The 22,501-nt window shown below is 49.7% G+C and overlaps 2 protein-coding genes across 7 annotated transcripts in view; one reads left to right on the top strand and one right to left on the bottom strand.

Moving 5' to 3' along the window:
* Positions 1-1,087, top strand: part of KIAA1614 (KIAA1614 ortholog) — a 43,844-nt gene extending 42,757 nt beyond the window's left edge. For all 4 annotated transcript variants that reach the window (XM_041762013.1, XM_041762005.1, XM_041761995.1 and 1 more), the window contains exon 10: positions 5-1,087. In XM_041762013.1, the coding sequence (XP_041617947.1) occupies positions 5-198 (194 nt within the window). In that variant the 3' untranslated portion in view covers positions 199-1,087. The remainder of the gene's footprint in view (positions 1-4) is intronic.
* Positions 1,088-7,999: 6,912 nt separating this feature from the next.
* STX6 (syntaxin 6) overlaps positions 8,000-22,501 on the bottom strand; it is a 53,779-nt gene continuing 39,277 nt past the window's right edge. For 2 of the 3 annotated variants that reach the window (XM_041759636.1, XM_041759652.1), the window contains 2 exons: positions 20,228-20,322; positions 8,000-13,854 (listed from right to left, as the gene is read on the bottom strand). In XM_041759636.1, coding sequence (XP_041615570.1) covers positions 13,778-13,854; positions 20,228-20,322 — 172 coding nt within the window. In that variant the 3' untranslated portion in view covers positions 8,000-13,777. Of the gene's footprint in view, positions 13,923-20,227; positions 20,323-22,501 lie in introns of all 3 variants that reach the window. The other variant, XM_041759643.1, reaches the window with a different exon arrangement.

Genomic DNA, 22,501 nt, shown 5'->3' with positions numbered 1-22,501 from the left:
GCAGGGTTCTACGTGCAGGAGATGGCTGATGCGAGCGCGGCCAAGCTGTACTCGGGGCTGCTGGGGGTCGGGGACGAGATCCTCGAGGTCAATGGGGCCAAGGTCGCAGGGCTGGGCTTGGCTCACGTTAGGGAGCTCCTGGCCCACGCAGAGAGTTTGTCAATCCGTGTGCTGAGGCAGAGGCCGGTCCCTCGGTGACGCACAGGTGCTTGTGCCCTCACTACCACCCCCTCAGAAGCCCTGAACTGCCCCAGGAGGGCCGGCTGGAAACGCACTGCACAAAGCTGCATCGTGGACCCAGACAGGTCACAGTGGCGCGTAACCCCTTAGGCTGCGGCAGGGCCTCGGTGAGGGCAGGAGCCTGTCGCTGTGTTTTGTTCAAGGATGTTAATTTATCCCGAACTGGGGAAAGAAAACAGGGATCTCCTTCTGTGCCAGAAGCGGTGTCAGCATCTTTTTGTACCTTTGTGGGCAGGGGGAGGAGAGAGTTTCAGGGGTACCTGGGTTAGCCCCTGCTTGACTCCTCACCCCACTCTCTATCAGGGCCTCCACACTCCGGAACCAAAGAAGGTGCTTGGCCATATTGGCCTTGAGCCTGCCTTTAAATCTCATTTCTTCCATGTCCCATTCGACACCTTTGCTCTCCTTCTGGAAACTGGAATATGTGCCCTGGTGGGAGATCATCTGGGAGACGTTATCTGGTAGCCAGGATATTAAGACTCCGGGAAATTTTTGTGATATATAAGTTGAAGGGAGAAAACACTGAAACCAAGACCAATTTCAGGGAAGTGCAGCTGGGACCAGTGGGACTGCCCAGGGGAGGCTGGCGCTGGCGGTGAGGGCCCGTCTTCCTTCTCCCGTGCAGTGTGCGCACAGGCTGCAGCGGGTGCCAGGCTGTCCCCAGCCACAAGCTCTCCGCCCAGAGTCCCTGGTGGCACCTGCCGGGGGGCCAACAGGGAAAGCAGTGACAGGGTACAGGCAGGGGGATGGGCTGTCCCACCTGGGTGGTTCCCTGCGCTAGGGGTTGGGACTCTCTGGGAATGAATGGCTGTATGTCAGTCTTAAATTATTAAAAAGCAAAGATGAAGCTTTTCTCGCTCTGAGTCGCTGAATTCTGGGCTGGATGCTCACTTGATCTTGAATGGCCAAGAGCAGGAGGCTGGGGTGAGGGAACAGGGAGGGAGGACACAAGCACAGCAGTTAGGTGTCTTGGGCTGGCAGAAAAGAAGGCTGGGGCGGTCACCCCGGGGTTGGGGTGACAGCCAGGGTAGATGCAGAAGCCTCCAGAGTCCTTTGGCTGGGAGAGGAGCCTTGGGCAAGATGCATTTCTGAACAGAAGACAGGATGGAGCTAGGGGCTATGCGTAGGTGATGGGGTTGGGGGTGCAGAGGGCAGCTTCAGGGCTGTTCTAGAACTTGGTAAACATACAGCCTTCGCTAAAATGAGTGGCCTATGTGGCCTGAGGGGAAGGTGGTGCGGGGCGCTGAGGGGGGGAGGGGTTGTGGAGGAGGAGGAACAAGTGTTGGGCCTGCAGGGGGAAAGAGGGTGCTGGGACATCTCAGAGAGCAACCTGGGCCTCCCAAACTTGGGAATGGCCCCATGTCAGAAACTACACTCATGGGAAAACACTGGCGGGTCCTGTACCCCAGGTCCTGACCTTGAGGTCATGAGGTCATGAAACTTTGGTGAAGCTCCCTGTTGAACTAACGCTTCTAGGAGTAAAGGCGCCTCTGTTTTCTCTGCGTGGTGATCATGGACAACATGCCTTTCCAGCTCCAGCTGGGAAGAAAGGGAAGAAGGGATCCAGCCGGGGCCTGGGAAAGGTCTCTAAGAAATACTGAGCATCTGCTTCTGTTACCTCCCCGGGGGCAGGGTCAGGCTCCCACACATCTTGTTCAGTTCTTAAAAATAGACCCGCCAGGTATGCTCTGTGTCTCATCTTCCTTTACACAGATGGAGAACCAAGTGGGGCGACGATGACAGGGCATTCAGACCTGGTCTCTCTGACTCAGGGCCCGCTCCTCCTACTGCTGCCACCCCTTCCACACCCCCCAGAAAAGCTTGACAGAGGGGAGTAGACACTCTGGCCTGTGTGCAAAGTAGCCCTGGGCTTGTTGAGTGAAGTGGTGCCGGGGGTCCTGACTTGTGTGGGTCGGGGGACGTTCATTCCTCCGGACACCTGTCTGACCATCCCAATCTGCTCTGCCTGGGGAGCTGCTAATCAGGTCAGCCCTGTGTCACCCACAAAACCATCAGAACGTTCCCACTTAGAACCTAGTGTGTTAACCTGGAGCCAGGCCCTGCGACAGACAGGAGCTCAGGGAGGTGATAAGGCCCGGCTCCAGCGGCCACAGGGTAGGGAAGACACAGACGTTACTGCAGGTGTGGGCAGCAGGAGAGGCTGGTGCCTGGTGCAGCCTGGGGTAGATCACCCAAGGGCTGGGGGAGGGAGGCTTACCCACCGGGGCACCCACACAGGGTTTGTGACACCAGCAGGAACCTACAGGAAGGATGCGGGAAAGGACGTTGGTGCATAGAAGATAAGCAGCACGTCAAAGGTGTGGCTTTTTCCTGTGTCTGACCCATGACCCGCACCCCCGCCCACGCAGAGGATGGGTATTGTGGGCCGAGCTCTCTGCAGAGGGGCCAGACTTTGGGCCTCGGCAGAACAGAAAGTGGCTGGAGCCCGGGGCTCAGACAGGGTGACGGGGGTGGGGAGGTGGGGGGCGACCAGGAGGCGACTGCGCAACTCCAGGGGGGAACTTGCTCGTCCTGGCAGCACAGGCGTCTCTGTAGCCCTCGGCTCGGTCGCCCTCCAAGCCCGCTGCCCAGCCTTTGTCACACACCCCCACCCTCGTCCCATCCCCCCCTGTCCTTCCAGGCCCGTTAGAGCCCCGGAATGGCTGGAGCTGGAATCTGCCAGAGGTGGGTGTAACCCCCCCCACACACCCCAGCCTCTGGTAGATTCCCCAACACACTCGGGACACCTACTGGGCGCCGACTGGCCCCCACTTTGCCCTCCAGGGGCGCTCGGCTGGGGTGACAGGGAGAGGACAGCCCGGAGGCCTGCCTGGTGACGGTGGATGGGACGGAAGCCAGGTGACTGGGGACAGCACGTGTTGGGGGACGGGTGTAGCGCGGGAATGGGGACCCCGTGTGCGCTGTGTCCCAAGTGTCAGGCAAGGAAACCGCAGTCACCACTCGGAGTTTGGGAATCCAGGTTGACTCTGGGGAACGGTGGCTGTGCCCTCCCCCAGCCTGCACTGTCTGCACCTCGGATGCTCCGCAGCTCGGATGGGGACATCAAAGATTCAATTCTGAATCCTTCCAGCAACTCTGCGTGGGAGGCAACACTTCTCTCCAGGTTACAAACTAGGGCCCGAGATTCAGGCTAAAAATTACTTAACCAAGGGCACAGCGCAAGTGGTTAGCGGAGGTTGTATTTGCACCGGGTCCTCTGACTCCCAGCCACAGTGCGTCCTCCCTCCTGGGGCCCTGTGGGGCTCACCTCATCCGGAGGCCCTCCAGCACCCCTCCAGGCACTCACAGATGGCGGGGCGCAGGGGGCCCCCAGGCTCCTGGCTGGGCACCCCGCTGCTGACCTTCACCAGGGCCGGGTGTGGGGGCGTTCACTTCAGTTTTTCTTCAGGGAATTGGCTTTGGCGCTCCCAGCTCCCCTCTGTGGGGGGTGGGGGGAGGGATGGCTCACTTTCCAGAACAGTGTTTCCTAAATGCAGGCGTAACCCACTCATGGGTCGCAAAATCTACTTTGTGGGTGGAGACCAACATTTAAAAACCATCAGAGGGGATCCCTGGGTGGCGCAGCGGTTTGGCGCCTGCCTTTGGCCCAGGGCGCGATCCTGGAGACCCGGGATCGAATCCCACATCAGGCTCCCAGTGCATGGAGCCTGCTTCTCCCTCTGCCTGTGTCTCTGCCTCTCTTTCTCTCTGTATGACTATCATAAATAAATAAAAAAATTAAAAAAACAAACAAACATAAAAACCATCAGAGATTCATTGGCACAAGCAAGTGTAGATCTTGTTTGACAATCGCCTCTTCCAGGGGTGGGGGTGGGGGTGGCAGGGCTGTCCTGAGTTGTAATTTAAAGGGTCCTCACGACCCTGCTCCAGAGCGCAGGGAAACACACGCCCTGGGGGCCGAGGCCCGAGGAGGCGGCCTCCCCACTCCGCGGGGACCTCTTGGGTGGTTCACTGCCTCAGGAGGCTGCGGGGACCTTCCTGGACTGCGCTGCCCCACCCCTGGGGGAAGAGGCACCCTGATCCCACATCCTTGTCTCTGAGAGGCCCGTGTCCCAGAGTCAGGGGGAATGCTGTGACCGCACTTCCTAGTGCTCCGAACCGGCCGGGTGCTGTGGGATTCCGGGTGAGTATTTATGGGCAGGAGCAGGGACTGTTCGTTCAGGGGTCCGGCCACGCCCCTACCCACGCACTCACCCACCTCCCGCTGCTTCCCCTGTGCCTTTGCTGGAACACCCTTCCCCTTGTCCACCTTGGCTGCCTAAAACGTTAGGGGTGCCTGTCCTGGGCAGCATTCCGGGACACCTGCATGCTGACTTTGGCCCCCATCCCTTAGCTCCCATATAATCGGGTACAAGCGGTCTTTATTGTGGCTCATTTCAAATAGAATTTCTTGCTTATTCTCCACCAAACTCACCTGGCAACAACTGGATTTCCCTGGTCCATCTGCTCAACCCAGTTCCCACCCCAAATCCCCAGGCTGGTTCTGGAGCTATTCAGAAGGCCCTGCTGTCACCGGTCCCCGTCCTCCCCTCCCTCCCTCCCTCTCCTTCCCTGCCATCCTCTCTGAAGTTTCCCTCCTTCCCACAGAGCCAGGGCACCTGCTTAGAAATGGCAACAGCCTTCCTTGGCAAGCAGCTCTGCCCAGCTTTCACAGGCTGTGGGCCCGGCCAGGTCGGCGAGCTGGGCCCTAGCAAGGGGCTGCTGGCATTGGCTCGGAATCTCTGCCCACGGAGCCAGGCTTCAACAGCTGCCCTGCCAGGCCTGGAGGACATCCGGGGCTCTCCTGCGGATGCCTGGCTGCCCGCTGGGCCTGCCTTTGTCTTGTCCTTCTGCAATCTGGGCTCAGGCCCCGACTCGCAGTGTGGGGCTGTCCTTAGGGGCCTGGCCGGGAGCCAGGTACTGGGGAGAGGCCCGCCCTGCCCTCGGGTTGCCCGGGTCCCCAGGGTGGAGACAGCTACAGCTGTGAAGAGAGACAAACCAGTGTGCCAAGGGCGACAATGTAAGCCCCAGGCAGGAGGCCCCACTCCACCTGGGGAGCAGAAAGGCTTTCCAGAAGAGCCAGCCGTGGGCTCACCAGCCCGGTGCTGCCTCGGGAGCAAGGAATGCTGGCGCTTGCGGGCGATCGCAGCAGCAGATGCCACAACTTTGATTCTCACCCTGGGCTCCTCAGGCTGCGTCTCCAGGTCCTTCTGAGCTCATAGAGTGAGTTTGGCTCCCTTACTTTTTTGCACATTGCCAGCCAAAGGAAAGCTCCAGAACATTTTAGCAGCGAGGCTAACCTGCCCGAGGTCCTCGACTAGTGGATTTCTTGAACCCTACGGCGGGCATGAGATGCGGTCAAGTCCAAGGCACCTGGAGACCGTGGTGTATCCTCAGCGCCGTGAACCGCCGCTAACTCACACCGCAGCTCTTTTGATTCCTCGTCCTCCCCTCAGCTCTTACCGCTTCTCTGGTTAGAGAGCGGAGCGAAATGCAGGCCACGGCTCAGATCTGAATGGCGCCGCTTTGTCTGGAAGGGAGGCTGGCCTCGGAACGGTCGGTCAGACCTGGGTTCTCATCCTGACGCTCCACTTCCTCACTGAACTCGGGCGAATTCCTCATTACTCCATGCCTGGTTTCAGGTAGAGAGTGGGCCTCCGTGGGATTTCCCTCACGGGGTTGTGGGAAGTAAGTGAAGACGGAAATTTCACTCCTCATCATGTCCCTGATGCCTGGGTCAAGGACACGCCAGCCCATCAGATTCTCATCACATGTTGGCTGAAGTTTTAGCTGCTAATTAGATAGAACATTTGAGAAATTTGTTCTTGTAAGAGTTGACGACCCCTTGAAAGAGGGACAACCTTCATGTGAACTTTTGTGAAAGCATCTGATGGTGTGGTGAGCAAAGGGAGTATCCCTGCAGACGTCAGAAAGGTTGGATTTGGATTTCTCACATCCAAGCTTCTGGAGCACATCACCTGCTGAGAGATCAAGTTGGTGCGGATGTCTGTGCTCAGGCTCTGCCGGCATCTGCCCCAAATGGAGGCGCCACTCATGTTCCAGCTTGTCATCTGGTTAGAAGGGTCCGTTTCCAGACAAGGGACACCCAGAGACGCAAGGATCAAGGTTTATAGATTTGAAGTGTGTGCTCTTGGACAGTGCAACAGTACGGCAGTACACACAGGCCTTCCCTTCCCACGAGTTTCATTCTTGCCTCAGGTCTTATCTCGTATTTTCAGTGAGTTTATGTAAGATTTGTAGCCAGCAGGGGGACCTTTTGAAGGACAGCAAATCACTCTTTTGCTGCACAGCAGAGTAGGAGTGGAGGGAGTCAAGATGCTGGTCGGTCCAGAGCCCTCAGCCTTGTAGATTCCTGCTTTTTCCCCTTGTCCACACCACACAGTCATTTCCTTAGGCAGGGGAGGGGGGCTGATTTGCTTTTATCAGGGGGCACACATAATCATTTCCTCCTCCTAAATCCCTTCCTCCTCAAACATTAACTAGAACTCTCAAAATAAGCACTTTCTTCTGGCAAGGCTGCCTATTGTTGGTTTGTGTTAACACTCCTAGCTGTTACCTTTGAGGGAAGTCGAACTGGGGACTCAGAAAGCACTGATGTCCCAATTTTTTTTTTTTTTTAAGATTTTATTATTTATTCAAGAGAGACAGAGAGAGAGAGAGAGAGAGAGAGGCAGAGACACAAACAGAGAGAGAAGCAGGCTCCATGCTGGGAGCCCGGCGTGGGACTCGATCCCAGGTCTCCAGGCTCAGGCCCTGGGCTGAAGGCGGCGCTAAACCGCTGAGCAACCGAGCATGGTGGTGCCCCAAGATGCCCCACCATGACCCAATTTCTGTGCTAGGTGCTGGGGATATAGTAAGTGGCTCTGCCTCTCATCAGCTGTGCGACCTTGAGAAATTACTTGTGTCCTAGTTTTCTCATGCACATATACTGAGGTACTATTCGAGGAGGATACTTCACTACTTCCTACAGCCATTTTAAGGATCATCTGCATTAATACTGACGAAGTCCCTAGAACAGTGCCAGACACACAGAAGGTGTTAACAGAAGTGAGGATGATGATGCCAAATGGAATGATAAAGATCCATGTCCTTAAGGAGCTTATGTACCCTGGTCACCCTGTCCCATATAGAACTGAAGGCAGTTTCTTTCAACTACCAACTGGGGTGACCAATATTCATGTTGGCCAATACTTCGGTGAGGGGGGAAATAAGACTCGGGTTTTTTTGTGTTTCTCTGCTCCCTACACACTCCTTTGTCCCATCTGAAACTGTGCTGCATTCTGAATACACAGTGTGGTTATTTGGGGGTTTAGTAATTCCTGTAACTTGCCCAGCCAAAGAAAGTACAATTTTATTGGGGATCCCTGGGTGGCTCAGCGGTTTAGCACCTGGCTTCGCCTCAGGGCGTAATCCTGGAGTCCCGAAATCGAGTCCCACATCAATCCCACATCGGGCTCCCTGCGTAGAGCCTGCTTCTCCCTCTGCCTATGTCTCTGCCTCTGTGTCTCATGAATAAATAAAATCTTTAAAAAAAAAAGTACAATTCTACAATTCAGATCCTCCAATAGCCACATACTTTACCCACCCCAGACGTATCCATATGTCTGTGCTTGTTAGCGGGGGCAGGAAGAGGGAGCTGTGTGTAGGCATGAGGGAAAATAAAAACAAACAAAAAACAGAACTTAGAAACGACAAAAAAAAAAATAAAATAAAATAAAAAAAGAACCCAAGACAAAGGTCATGGTCTCTCCATTTCTCTTTTAATACTGAACAGTGTTCTTTGTACAGCTGTAACATGATTTCAAGAGCAGAAGTAAGAAACATTACTGATAGACTTCAGGGTGTAAAAATACCACTTTGAAAGACGGCTAGTTGAGATTTTTCTTACACAAGTATTTTTAAAAAGTTTTCAAGTGTATAGTGTCATCAGTTTGTTTAATGTCAGGATTACACTCAAAGCTGTGGAAGAGGTTTTAATATGCAGGGATGGTTTACTGTAGCCTAAATTCCACGACGCAATAGCAGTGATTCTGAAACTAGAGTGGGCGTCAGAACCCCCTTGGAAGGCTTGTGCACTCCCCAGAGTTTGTGATCCAGCAGGTGTGGGGCCTGACAACCTGCATTTCTAGCAAGCTCCCGGGCAATACCACCTTGGCTGGTCCCACATCACACTTGGAGACCCAGCCTGTAGAAAGAGCAAGAATGCATCTACCTGTGGCGAAGGGTGCAAACTGGCACCTGGTCTACCACCTGGAAATCACCCAGGCATTTGCAATTCTCATCTTTGATCTCACTTCTTTAGTTTGTATCTTCTAGGTATTTAGAAATAAAACACTGTAGGTTATTTATCCTTTGAAGAAAAACACAATGGTTTAAGTCCCACTGAGCACTGCCACCTATCATTACACATTTGATTTTTTCATTACACTAATATCTGATTACAAATGAGCCAGTGAAAGTATATTTCCACTTACAAAAAGTAAATCCACAATCATTTACAGCTTGCTGTCTTTGGCCCTTTCCTCATCCGGGGCATTCTCCCAGGAAGCACGTTCCACTAACCTATTTTAGTGGGGGACACCTGGCTGGCCCCTCCCCACCCTGGACAGATACTTTCTTTTCCTAAGGACTAGAACTTCTGCCTCCCCCAGACCACACTTTACCTACAAGCTTGCAATTCCTGTTCAGTAGCAGGGTCTCGGCTAAAACCCACTTTCTGCAGAACAGAAAGAATGATCGTGAACGTGGTCTCACCCCAGGGCTGACAGAAAGCCTGCCTCCTGTGGAGCACCGGGCTACTACCAGGGCTACACAAGGCTTGAGAGCTTTGGTCAGCGAACAATGGGCTGATGGTCATATTTCTAACACCCCTGGGGATAATCGAGTGGCTTCTGGGTTCAAGAACTCATAACCTGAAAAAAAAAAAAAAAAGGATAAAATACACTTTCTCACATGGGACTGGCTGCAGTTGGGCAGGCCAGGTCCATCAAAATGCCGGGCAGGTAACTAGGCCCATCACCATCTCAGCACAGTTCCCGTCTACACAGCCTTGGGGAAAGGGCATTTCTGGACAAAGGTCACATGGGAAGGAAAACAGCACCAAAGCATTAGCTCATGTCACAGAGCAACCAAGTCTTCTTTCTTTCCCACCTCCCCACGCACCTGGATTAGTAAAGAGACGAGAACATAACGAAGAATTGCCGCGTGTAGATAGATGGCAGCAACATGGCCAAGGCACCACTGGAACTTTCAGAGCTTCAGTGCTTGTCCAAAAGCAAAGCAGAACAAAACAAAAAACCCACCAAATGGCTGGGGTGAGAGGTGTGCATGACAGGTCACAACCAGCCTACCTTGTTATGTGGCCAAGGTCACTTGGTGCAGACAGTGTACGCGCTCCCTGGGGCCAGGTCCAGAGTGCGGCACAGCAAATGCCTCCCGTGTCTACTGGGGTAGCTGTGCTGGGCTCATCTCTAAAACAAGAGGGCCAAGCTGAGTTGGAATGGCTGTTCTACTCAGAATTCCCCTGATTTTCTGGACTTGACACCAGACAGCAGCTTCCCAGTGAGTATCACAGCAAGGAAACACAGAGAGGCCAGTGTCCACGCTTCCATACAACACACCGATGGGGGCCTGGCAGGAAGAAGTCCTCTTCACTTTAAGTGCAAGCAAGTTTGTGAAGGCTGGGGGGTCTGGGTAAAGGACAGCTGGACAGGCCAGCCTGATGCTGCAGCTGCCCTCCACTCAGAAGCAGAGGCCCCGGGAGAAGCCTGAGGTGTCACCCCCAACCGCAACCCTGGCCACCCAGGTCCCTTCAGCGGGGTGCCATCTTCATGAATGGACTTCGGGCAGGGTGGCGCTGCGTGATGGAGAGGCTGGGTGTCTGCAAGCCCTTTGGTTTTACCTCTCTCTGCTCTTGATGGAGAAAGAATAGGCTTTTCACAAAAACGTTACTTTTACAAAACCTGGGAGGGAAAGAAATGCCAGCAAGAGGAAGACAAAGAGGGACGTGGTGCGTGCTGTGTTTCAGGACTTCCACTTTTCAGGCCGTCCCACTTTGGTTTTGCTTCCAAGTTCATCCTGCAGTACAAGGTGAAGCCAAGCAGTCCGAGTCCACTGAGCTGAAAAGCAACTCTTATATATAATTCAGTTCCTAGATCTTCAAATGCTCAGAATTCTCTAGAAAGGTAATGGTCTCACTTTATAGCCAGGGAAATTACCAAGAGAAAGATCTTGGCTCTGCCACCTTCACTTACAGAAGGTAAAATACTTAACAGAGACAGATTTCTGTTGGAGTTAGACTAGATTTCTCTTCACAGCCCTGAATCTCACGAGGTGAGAAGGAGTGGAAGTTGCCAAGTTGTTGGCTACCAGACCCATCAGTCTGTTTAACTCTGGCTAAAAGCAGAGAATAATGGGCAAGCTACCAAGTTTCTCCCCCTTCGGCTCTGGCGTGAAGATCCTCGTGTAACACACACGCTGTGACTTCCAATTGCCACCCAGCAGCGGGCACACACAGAGCGCCGGGAGTTCTTCGTCCACACAAAGGCAAGATGAAAAATGAGGACTAAAAACTAAAGGTATTTCAGTTTTCCAGCTGGATCCCCACTCTGGCAAACTCTCTCAATGGTTTGCTCCCCCAGCCACCCCCCCAAATCAGCTGATTAGAAAACCGTTCTTCCAATAAACCAACAAACGTAAGTGGAGCTCTCATTTATCCATCACTTATGGAGCACATCATTTATGCCAGTTCCTTAGAAATGATGACTATGTGTCGAGGTGCAGAGGCTGGAGGGAAAAGCTTTATACAGGATGTGCCTCCAAGCAGTGCAGGGTGTCACAGGGTCTACTTCTCTCCCCACTCTACAGGGGGGAGCACGGGGACCACTCAGGTGCCCGCTAAAGCCCAGCAGTGTTAGGATCACTGACGAGGAAACCATTTGTTCTCAAAAATCAACCTAAGCCTCTGGCTTGTTCCCTCTGACCGCCATGGTTTGCAGTTTGAGCAGAGACTTTCAAATGAACACTCGTCTGTAGTGATGCCCAGTTCGGGCACAACAGGGTCAGCCCCAGGATCAAGCTGGCTGGGCCAGAAGCTCTGCTTGGGGCAGAGCCCGGCTCTGACCAATACATTAGAGGCTGCCTGTCAGAGAGCAGTTCCTCTGAGGCAGGGGGACAGTGGTGCCCGGGGGGGGGGGGGGGGGGGGGGGGGGGAGAACGCAGGCAGTGCTTGGATTTTAAAGTAAACTTTCTCCTCCTAAATAATTCCCTATTCAGCTTTAGCAGGAGTCTGGTCTACAACAGCCACTGTTTAGCAAACACTTGAAATTAAGTGAGGTCATCATGCCGATTCTAAATATATCCAGACATTTAATAATTAAGTCTCTGGGTCACAAAACTTGGCCCCCCGACATCAGGGAAGCATCTTCCTCATTAATGACCAGGCATGCTCCCAACAAGCCCCACTGACACACATGACAGTTGTGCAGGACACACTAAACCTGGTAACAGGAAAAGAGCATGGCTTTTAAACAGCAAAATCATACAGGTCATTAGGACTCCGGCTGCCTCTTCTCATGTGGAGTGTGGATTACAGTACTGAGACAAGGTCCCCATTTAAGTTTAACAAAGACCTGTACATTGTTATGCAAATCTAAGGACCATCCCTGTTCTAAGTTTAGAGAAGACTATTTGAATGAGTCTCAAAACTTGTAAAATAATCTAGTACCCTACATCTGAAGCCCTTTGTAGTAATCTTTTTTTTTTGCTAATTTGAAAAAAATAACTTATTTATATATCAAATAGAATTGAGTGTAAACGTGGATGTCAACCACCCTTTTAGTTGTATAAATCTGCTTTTAGCTTTCGTCAAGAGGCAGATTTCCTTACCTACAATGATCCTAACCATGAGAAAATACCCTTCTTTAAAAAATTGTTACAAATATTTATTAAAAAGTGCAATTCAAAAGTCAGCTGGGCAAGTACATCATTGCAAATCACAAAAAAAGGGAAGGGGTGGAAGCCCAAAGCAAATAAACAACAACAAAAAACCCCAAGAAACACAGACAAAACAAGAAAAAAAGAAAAAAGAAAAAAAGAATGAGTGTGCTGAGGAATAGGCCCCAACAGACGAGGAAACAGGAAGTCAAAGCTAGAGCTCTATCCAGACGTTGCTGTGCTTTCCAAGTGCAGAAGAAGGTGGTGGGGAGAGTGCGGGGCCCCTGCCACCAGGCTCCGGGTCGGCTGCCGCTTCAACATCGGTGACAGCATCAGGGAGGTTATAAAAATATCCTACCGACGCGGGGACGTTGGAGGCGTTTAAAAAGTCATCGGAAGCTTGAAGTTTAGCATCTCAGCAGTTTCAGCTACTAAAACTCAATTAAAGCATCCGTTCTTTAAATTTGGATTGGCTCAGTGATTTGAATGGATAAAAAACTGAGTTGTCCTCTTAGGAGGCAAAAAACCACCCAAGTTCACCTACCCATTCTTGCCATTATTCACAGGGTAAGAGGAGTCCAGTCCAGAACTAGCCTTTTTGGTCATTATGGTTTCTGAGTGTCGCTGTACTGCCAGTGTACTAACCACCCCCCACCCCCACCCCCAGCCCAAAGCAGAGTACCACAGGAATGACCTAACCAACCAGCCGCGAGGCTGGCCCAGGATCCACACCATCAGAGTATGCGGCTGAGCTATGCAGCAGCCATACAGGTGAGGGGTGTCCTAAAAATACAAGTTGCACCAGGACAGCGACATGAATTTGGCAGGGCTCCGACCTCCCGCAACCTCGGCCACCCTTCCCTCAGCTGTGCAAACCCTGGGTCCTTCTGCCTTCTCCTCCCTTCGGTTCAAGCCAACAGCTGTTAGCACCCCCAAAGCCTAGTGCTTTGCATTATTTACCATTAGCTACTTCTACCACAAAATAATGAGCCTGGAAAAGCAATTTTATCCCAGCACTTATCCCTGAAAAATGGATCACTGCATTTTCTATCACAAACTGCTTCTGGGCCTTCTGTCCCCAATACCAAGCAGCTGGGGGTGGGGGTGGGGGGGGCAAGGCCGCTGCCGCGACAGGAAATGAGGCCTCCCCGGGAGCCCACATGCCCCACAGTGCTCTCCGGGCTGGGGTCTGAGCCAGGGTGCAGGGGGAGGGTGGTCTGGGCAGGAGAAAAGAGCTGCCAAAGATGGATGGAATGAGCAATAGCAAGCACTAGTGGAGTCTGCAAACCTTGCTGGGTTCCTCAAGACTGTCCAGGGGGCACGAGGCCCGGGAGGCAAAGCAGTGGCGAGCCGTCCTCATCCTCAGAAGGGGACAGGCGGCGCCAGGAGTGCACAGTCGTCTGCTTCCTTCTCCCAGGGGCCCTGCCGGCGCCGGGTCAGAGCAGCTGCCTCGGTGGTGGGGTCACGGGGAGGGAGGTCAGCACAGGCTGTGTTTTCCAGAGAGGAGTGTGGGAGCCGGCGGCGCCGCCGGGGTGCTGCTTCCCGCCTCCCCGGGGGTCCGTGCGCAGGCGCGGCACTGCCGTCACAGCACTAAGAAGAAGAGCAGCACGACCAGCAGGACCACGAAGAGGACGGCTATGGCGCACCACTGGCGCCGATCTGGAAGGCAGGACACGAGGATTAGAGCCCGGGACCTATGCTCCTCAAGGCAGCGTCACATACAACACCTGGAAGTAGAAAGGGGACAGACCACGCAAATGGCAGGTCACAGGGGAGCTGGAACCTGCCCCGGGTACCAGGTACCTCGGCCTGCACTGCTTGTGCATCCACAGCTCTGCCAGCCCCCTGAAATCACACCTCTAATAAGTTCATGCTTTGTGTCTCAAGTCTTTAAGTAAAATCTGTGGCTTGGGCAGCCTGAGTGGCTCAGCGGTTTAGTGCTGCCTTCAGCCCAGGTTGCGATCCTGGAGACCCGGGATAGAGTCCCACATCGGGCTCCCTGCATGGAGTCTGCTTCTCCCTCTGCCTGTGTCTCTGCCTCTCTCTCTGTCTCTCATGAATAAATAAATAAAATCTTTAAAAAAAAAAAATCTGTGGCTCTCAGCCTGCTGCTGATGGGTACCATGTCCCTGGAAAGGTGTTGGCATTGGCATCGCGGTGAGCCCATCGGCTTTAACCTCATACCGAAGTCAAATCATTTCATTCAACAATAATCATGTTCTTTCCTCAACGAGCACTATGGGAGAATGGAAAGAGGATAAAAGCACCTGCTGGTCACTTTGGGAAACAGCTGAAAACGCAAGCTCTGAGGATCATGAGCATGATCAACATGACACCCACACCTGGACAGGAAAGAAGAGGACTTAACCAATAACCTGCATAGCTTACCTGTAAATGAAAGTGGAATGTCTTATCTGAAACCTTCTGCCCTACTGACACTTCAGAACAAGCACCGGAAGGAAAGTGGTCAGAGTCCACGTGAATGCCCGAGAGCAACGAGACTCTGAAGGCCAAAAAAGCCCAGGCAGGCCCCAGAGGAGTCCCAGCTCCACCTACAGCCCTGATGGCAGTGCCCTCACTCTGCAAAGCAGCTGCCTGGCAGGGCTTGGTGAAAATAAACACAAATACCCTCATCCACTCTGGGCCCTGCGGGGTGTGGGGTCCAGGATGCTGCCATTGCCAGGATGCCTCCTTTACTCGTGCAGGTGTAGAAAGAACAAGCAGTCTTTCTGTAGATGTGCTCTGCGTGTTCCACAAAGGGTCAGACTGATAGAATTTGTCTGGCCTAACAAGCACATGAGAAAATGCTCTGCATCACTTGCCCTCAGGGGAATACAAATCAAAACCACAATGAGATACTACCTCACACTAGTGAGAATGGTGAAAATTAACAGGACAGGAAACCACAAATGTTGGAGAGGATGTGGAGAAAGGGGAACCCTCTTGCACTGTTGGTGGGAATGTGAACTGGTGCAGCCACTCTGGAAAACTGTGTGGAGGCTCCTAAAAAAGTTATAAAAAAGATCTGCCCTATGACCCAGCAATTGTACTGCTGGGGATTTACCCCGAAGATACAGATGCAGTGAGACGCCGGGACACCTGCACCCCGATGTTTATAGCAGCAATGTCCACAATAGCCAAACTGTGGAAGGAGCCTCAGTGTCCATCAAAAGATGAATGGATAAAGAAGATGTGGTTTATGTATACAATGGAATATTACTCAACCATCAGAAACGACAAATACCCACCATTTGCTTTGACCTGGATGGAACTGGAGGGTATTATGCTGAGTGAAATAAGTCAATCGGAGAAGGACAAACATTATATGGTTTCACTCATTCGGGGAATATAAGAAATAGTAAAAGGGATTATGGGGGAAAGGAGGGAAACTGAGTGAGAAAAATCAGAGAGGGTAACAAAACATGAGAGACTCCTAACTCTGGGAAATGAACAAGGGGAAATGGAAGGGGAGGTGGGCGGGAGGTTGGGGTGATGGGGTGACGGGCACTGAGGGGGGCACTTGATGGGATGAACACTGGGTGTTATAGTATATGTTGGCAAATCAAACTTAAAAAATATATATATATAAAACAAAAAAATATATATATATGTATAAAAATATATATATAACAAAACAAAGAGTCAGACTGAGAATTCGGCTGGCTTATGAAAACACAGTTGAAATGCTAGAGGTGACCACTCCATTTAAACAGAAATATAGGGATCCCTGGGTGACGCAGCGGTTTAGCGCCTGCCTTTGGCCCGGGGCACGATCCTGGAGACCCGGGATCGAATCCCACGTCGGGCTCCCGGTGCATGGAGCCTGCTTCTCCCTCTGCCTGTGTCTCTGCCTCTCTCTCTCTCTCTGTGTGTGACCATCATAAATAAATAAAAATTAAAAAAAAATAAACATATATATATTAAAAAATATAAAGGTATACGGATTCATCAAAAGTTTATTTGAGGGCAGCCCTGGTGGCACAGCGGTTTGGCGCCGCCTGCAGCCTGGGGTGTGATCCTGGAGACCCGGGATCGAGTCCCATATTGGGCTCCCTGCATGGAGCCTGCTTCTCCCTCTCCCTGTGTCTCTGCCTCTCTCTCTCTCTCTGTGTGTCTATGAATAAATAAAGAAATCTTTAAAAAAAAAAGTTTATTCGAAAGCCCACAGATTCCAGCACACCATAGCTATTGAGAATCACATTATCTAAAGGTCTGAGTCTAGGACAATATTGCAAATCTTTCTACAAAGCAATGCTAAGTCCACAAACCAAGCACACAAATTATTTAAATGTCATGGATAGCAAAATCTTAGAACTGGCCAATAGATTGCCACCAACTGATAATAAGGAAAGCAAGTACCTTCTTAGTCGTGATCACTTTGTTCTACTTCAGACATGCTAGAAACTCATTAAGTGTGATTAGGGCAAAGATCCCAAGTCTGTCGGTTTCGTACCTGAACGAGGACTAGTCCAATGGGCATGGGAGGCAGAATCGACCTACTCAGATTATATATATATATATTAGATTTTATTCATTTATTTGACAGGGAGAGAGCACAAGCAGAGGGAGTGGGAGAGGGAGAAGATGCGGGGCTCGATCCCAGGACCCTGAGATCATGACCTGAGCTGAACGCAGATGCTTAAGCAACTGAGCCACCCAAGCACCCAGATAATATTTTTAATCTGTTTAACTGTCACTTCACTGGCCAAGAAAACTTGAGTATCGAGCATTTTTTCATATATTTAAAAATGTTTATGATAAATTAAAAACACTCTCATTAAAATGATTAGTCAAGGGGCACCTGGGTGGCTCAGTTGGTTAAGTGTCTGCCTTCAGCTCAGGTCATGATCTCAGGGTCCTGGGATCAAGCCCCTATCAGGCTCCCTGCTCAGCAGGGAGCCGGCTTCTCCCTCTCCCTGCCCCTCCCCTGCTTGGTGAGCGCGCACGTTCTGTCAAATAAAGAAATAATAAAATCTTTAAAGGAAATAAAATGATTAGTCGATATTCCTCCAAGACAAAACAGTCAAGGTAATTGCTTCCTGAGCACCCCCCAACCTCATATAGATTCCTGCCCCTCCCCCTGTCCTGCATTCTTAAACCCAATATTGAACCAATTGTCCACTTTTTGGCTTTCCATCAGCCTCTACCCAATCCCCTCCCACCTCCAGTCACTTCTTCCACAACTCCATTAAATGGGGGTTTTTCATCAAGAAGTTGGGTCACACAGGCCAGCACAACCCAGGAACACTCTTTTAAAACCACTTTCCTCCGAAGTGCTAAGCTGCTGTGATGGAGCATGAACCACGTAACCTCTTGGAGCTGGTACCCCAGCTGACTTCTCACCAGAAGGCGTCAATACTACCCAAAGGCTTCTGTGCTCTCAAGGGAAAAGCCTAACCAGTTTTGCATGTTTAAGACCTGTCTCAAAAAGTCAGACAGGAACAAAGAGAATTCTAATGGCAAGTTTCTTTCCCCTTCCAGTATATTTTTCTGCCCTGGAGAGAAAAGATAACAGAATTTTGGAAAGTGAGGGGAAGAAAACCCCTGTATCCACTCAAAAGAATATACTTTACTTGGGTCACTCACAAAGGCAGGTGTGGCATCTTGGCTGACCTCTGCTGTGGAGCAGCCAGCCACGGGGAGGGCAAGTGTTCTGGCTCTAAATCAAAGAAAACCCAGCATCTCCTTTTTTCTTTAGCTGGTGGGGGTGGTTGGTGAAGGGAGGAAGGAACCAGATCCTGGCTCTTCAAGATCGTGCAGCATGTGTGCTCACTTACCGCTTAATCCAACTGCCGTGTGTACTTAATATACTTTAGGTACAGATTAAAAGGTGGTGAACTTGCCCAAAAGTGATAGAGGAGAACAGAGACAAATACCAATTGCCTTGTTGCCAAATTGAAGCCAGCACCACGGAGTGGGAACCCTCACGCAATCTTTCTTTTGCGAGTGAGCAAAGATTAAAATGAAAACCACAGGCAAGCTGTCCAAACTGAAGGGTCTTCCAGGCTGAATGCTTGGTTTCCTGGCTCTTCCTCTCAGACAAATGTAACTGAAGTCCCTACTCTGCTCCCTAAACTTTTCTTTTAGGCTAAAGGAGAATAAAGCATAAGCAAGGCTCAGTGCTATTTATACACACTGAACGGCTTATCACAATGCAAGTACTTTTCTAAATTATTCATACCCGGAATGCTGAGAAACAAAGACACAGTGCATCTTTGTTCTTTGCTCTTCCCCAAACAAAACTGGTGCTGAAGTAGCTACTTGACTTTGTGAGTAATACATACACTGGTGAGAGGCCTCGTGTTTAAACTGGTTATATAATACTTCATTAATCTTTCTTTTTCAAAGTAGAGGGCTGAAGGTGGAAGAGTAGAGAGAGGAAGAAGGAAGAAGGTTTTGTAAACCTTTCTCTGAAGCGTGTGAAAGATGAACTAAGCTGGTGCCTGCTTTTAGGCAATGACTTGCTACAGCATCAAGTTATCTGTCCCTGGAGAGAAAGAAGGAACTAAAAGTCTGGCTCCGAGCCTCCCTCTATTTTGGATATAAGAGGTCCTTTGCCCTGGAGGGCCATATTCTGCTTTATATTTTTTTTTAAAAAACCAAACATTTACTAAGTAGTAATATATGGGAGACACTGTTAAACATCTGTACACTAATTACTATTATTTCATTTAATCTTCGCAACGATCTTGAGAGGTAGGCATCAGCCTACTTTTTTTTTCCCTTACAGATAAGAAGCTGAGCCCTAGACAACTGTTCTAGAACTTGACTACAAATTGACTTGTTGGAAAGCAAATATACATTTGTATTGAAGTCTCAGCTCAAAAGATTGAACTATTAGACCCTGCAACACAGACTTGATAGGAAACCCAAAGAACGAGGTGTCAAGAAACGGGAGGTTCCAGTGGGGTGCTGGGTGCTCTGGTTCAAGAACACCTACATCACCTCAAGGAGTTCAGTTCCTTTCTCCCTTCACCAAGCACCCCTACCAACTAAAGAAAAAAGGAGATACTGGATTTTCTTTGATTTAAAATATATTATTATTTTTTTAAGATTTTATTTATTTATTCATAGGGACACAGCTAGAGAGAGAGGCAGAGACACAGGCAGAGGGAGAAGCAGGCACCATGCAGAGAGCCCAACGTGGGACTCGATCCCAGGTCTCTAGGATCACGCCCTGGGCTGCAGGCGGCGCTAAACCGCTGCGCCACCGGGGCTGCCCTAAAATATATTATTTCTAATATACTAGGGGAAGTGGGTTGTTGCAATAAAAACAAAACAAAACAAAACAAAAACGAGTCATTGGAACATATCTTCCTATATAGTGACTGATTTGAAAACTGTTACTTCTTCATCCCCATCCCAGGGCAAATCCACTGGAGTATTCCACTATGGATTTAAATGAAAACCATTTAAACTAGATCTGCAAGGCCATCTTATTTTGAAATGGTAGGAGTGGGGCACCCCAGGTGGCTCAGCAGTTTAGTGCCGCCTTCAGCCCAGGGCCTGATCCTGGAGACCCGGGATCAAGTCCCGCATCGGGCTCCCTGCGTGGAGCCTGCTTCTCCCTTTGCCTGTGTCTCTGCCTCTCCCTCTCTGTGTGCCTCTCATGAGTAAATAAATAAATAAATCTTTAAAAAAAAAAAAAAAAAAGAAATGGTGGGAGTTTCTCAATAAAAGAAAGAAACAGTAACTGGCTTCTTAATTACTGTTTTATAAAAAGTTCCCTGTTCTTGCAAGGAAATAGAAAAAATAAGAGGATTTTGTAATTGCAAAGAGAGTTGATCCGCCAGGAGAACTTCTACCTACTCACCACCACCAGCCTCATGGGATGGGAGAACACAAAGCCCACATCTCAGGTGAAGGCCACAGCGGCAGATGAGGCCCACGCATACTAGTGTCCTTCTCTGACCAGAGAGCAGGACCAGAAATATGTCACGGGAAAGATCTGAGGGGTCACACCTATGAGAATCCTACAGACCGTGTTTCTAGAATTAAGTGGGAATTCTTAAGGTTTAAATGCCATACATACCACTGGTCATGTGAGATACTTTTGCAAGTTTCTTCATCACGTTGTCCAGCCGAGACTGAGTACTCTCCAACTCATGAGAAAAATCATCCAACATACTAGAAAGAGAAGCAGACACAGAACGGTAGCCGGTAAGCACAAAGTCCTGGCGATGCACTGGCTGTGGAATTAAAACAGGAACTACACCTCAGGTTTAGCAAACCTAAAACAGGTAACTTTGGGATTCGAGCTCCAAATCTATTATCCAAAATCCTTAGCCCTAGATGTTTTCGATTTCAAAATTTGTGGAACTTAAAAAGTAGTAAGTTACATGAGCTGTATATGAGCCAATACCCTCAAGCAGGGTCTGGGGCAGACCTCATCATCAAACATGTTCACATTTCTGCAGAGAAACTATGAAAAAATCAGAATTCAGGTCAGGTATTTTGTAGTATGGGCTTGCTGAAACCTTTTTTTAGAAGATTTTTTAGAGCTTTCTGGGTTTTGGAATTGTAGACCAGGAAGCGTGGACCTGACTATATAATAATACAAACTCAGGGGCAATGCAGTACACTAGAAAGAGGCTGTGTGAAGTCAGACAACCAAGCTTTGCCACTTGCTTCCCTTGCTACCTTGACAAGGTGCCTCACAACTCTTTGGCACTGTTTCCACATCTGTAAAATGGGGTAGCTTCCCTGTCAGGGTCTTGTGAGCACCAGCTCATAACACAAAGCACTTTATGGCGATATGAGCTAAATACACTTTAATCACATAATGTCTCCTTTAGTGCACTCTGTGCTTTGTCATAAAGCTGGGAGGCCCTGGGACTGACCTTCCTGACAGTGTGCACTCCTCATCTATACCCACAGAGAAGTCAGTGTTTGCCCACTAAGAAAAGCGGCTCCAGGAACTTGCTGTTGAAGTTGCAGCAGGGAAAGAAAACACCAAAATCCTTATTCCAACGGTGTTTATTTCATAAAATACAAAACATTCCAGACTTTTCAACTTGGGGTTAACATATGATTATCCTGAGTATGGAACGTAACATACCAATTAGTACCAGAGGTCTTTTTTTTTTTTTTCCCCAGAGGTCTTATTAAAAAGGCTTCCGTACTCTGACAGCATCAATGGAAGCTAAAAACTACTGTGCTTGGTCTGTGCCCACCTGAGAGGCACCTGACAGCCCTGTAAGTACTCAGGTAACCAACTCCTCATTAAGTCAATTATTAAATAAACTCCATGTTGACAACTAAATAAACAGATCTTTGTCCCTTACCTGAAATTTCAAATTAACACATTATTAGCTCCTCTAAGATCCTGGTAGCGTCTTGGCCCTGCAGCTGCAGACCTACCCGGGCTGGGCCAAATACTGAAAAACAAGAGCCACCTTTGTATGCTGGGCATGACTTTTCCTACTGAGGACAGAAAGGCCAGTCACCCAACCCCTAGCCCAAGGACACCCATGAAATTAGGTTTCTAGCCCAGATCTAAGTCAGCACTGTCCAAAAGAAACTGTGAGTCCAATATGCTATTTAACACTTGTTAGTAGCCACATTTAAAACAAAAAGATGAAATGAATTTTATTTTATTATTTTTTGAAATGAATTTTAATAATCTGTTTTATTTGGCCTAATATATCCCAAATATTATCATTCCAACATGTAATTAATATAAGAAAAATCACTCACAAGCTACTTTACATTTCTTTTCATAGAAGTCTTCAAAATCTGCATTTAGACTCAGGGCACATCTCACTCAGTTCCAGCTGACCACATTTTATGTATTCAATGGTCACAGTTGCCAGTGGCTACCAGTAGTGGAGAACATAGGTCAAAGTCCAAGGTCCAGGTATTTTAATTTACTTATTATTGTTGTTATTATTTATTTATTTATTTTAACCAAAGTTATACACAGTTTAAAGAGCTAAATAGCGTGTTAATAGCGTTTTTTTAAAAGAAAAAAAACCCAACTGTTTCTTGTCCCCTCAGACACCTGCTGCCAACCCCTCCCACTATTCCCTGGGTGCTTTCTCCCTGCGTCAAAGTAACATGCTTACACCAGAATCCTGTCCTACAGGTGCTACATGCAGAAGGTAGGGCTTAGCTCTGCCCCACTTCTTTCCCCATCTCTGTAACCATCCCACTTCTCTTCCCCCTTGCTTCCAGTATGAGTGTGTCACAAGGCGCTGAGTGCGCCCCGTGGAGCTCACACTATCACAGTGAGTGTTCCCCCCTACAGCTGGTGGAGGATTTAGCTTTCTATGGACTGTTGAATCAGTAGCCATTGATTTCCCTACTT

This window comes from Vulpes lagopus, chromosome 1 (genome assembly GCF_018345385.1).
Source record: "Vulpes lagopus strain Blue_001 chromosome 1, ASM1834538v1, whole genome shotgun sequence".
NCBI classification, from domain to species: Eukaryota; Metazoa; Chordata; class Mammalia; order Carnivora; family Canidae; genus Vulpes; species Vulpes lagopus.
This window is presented reverse-complemented; position numbering and strand designations above follow the sequence as displayed.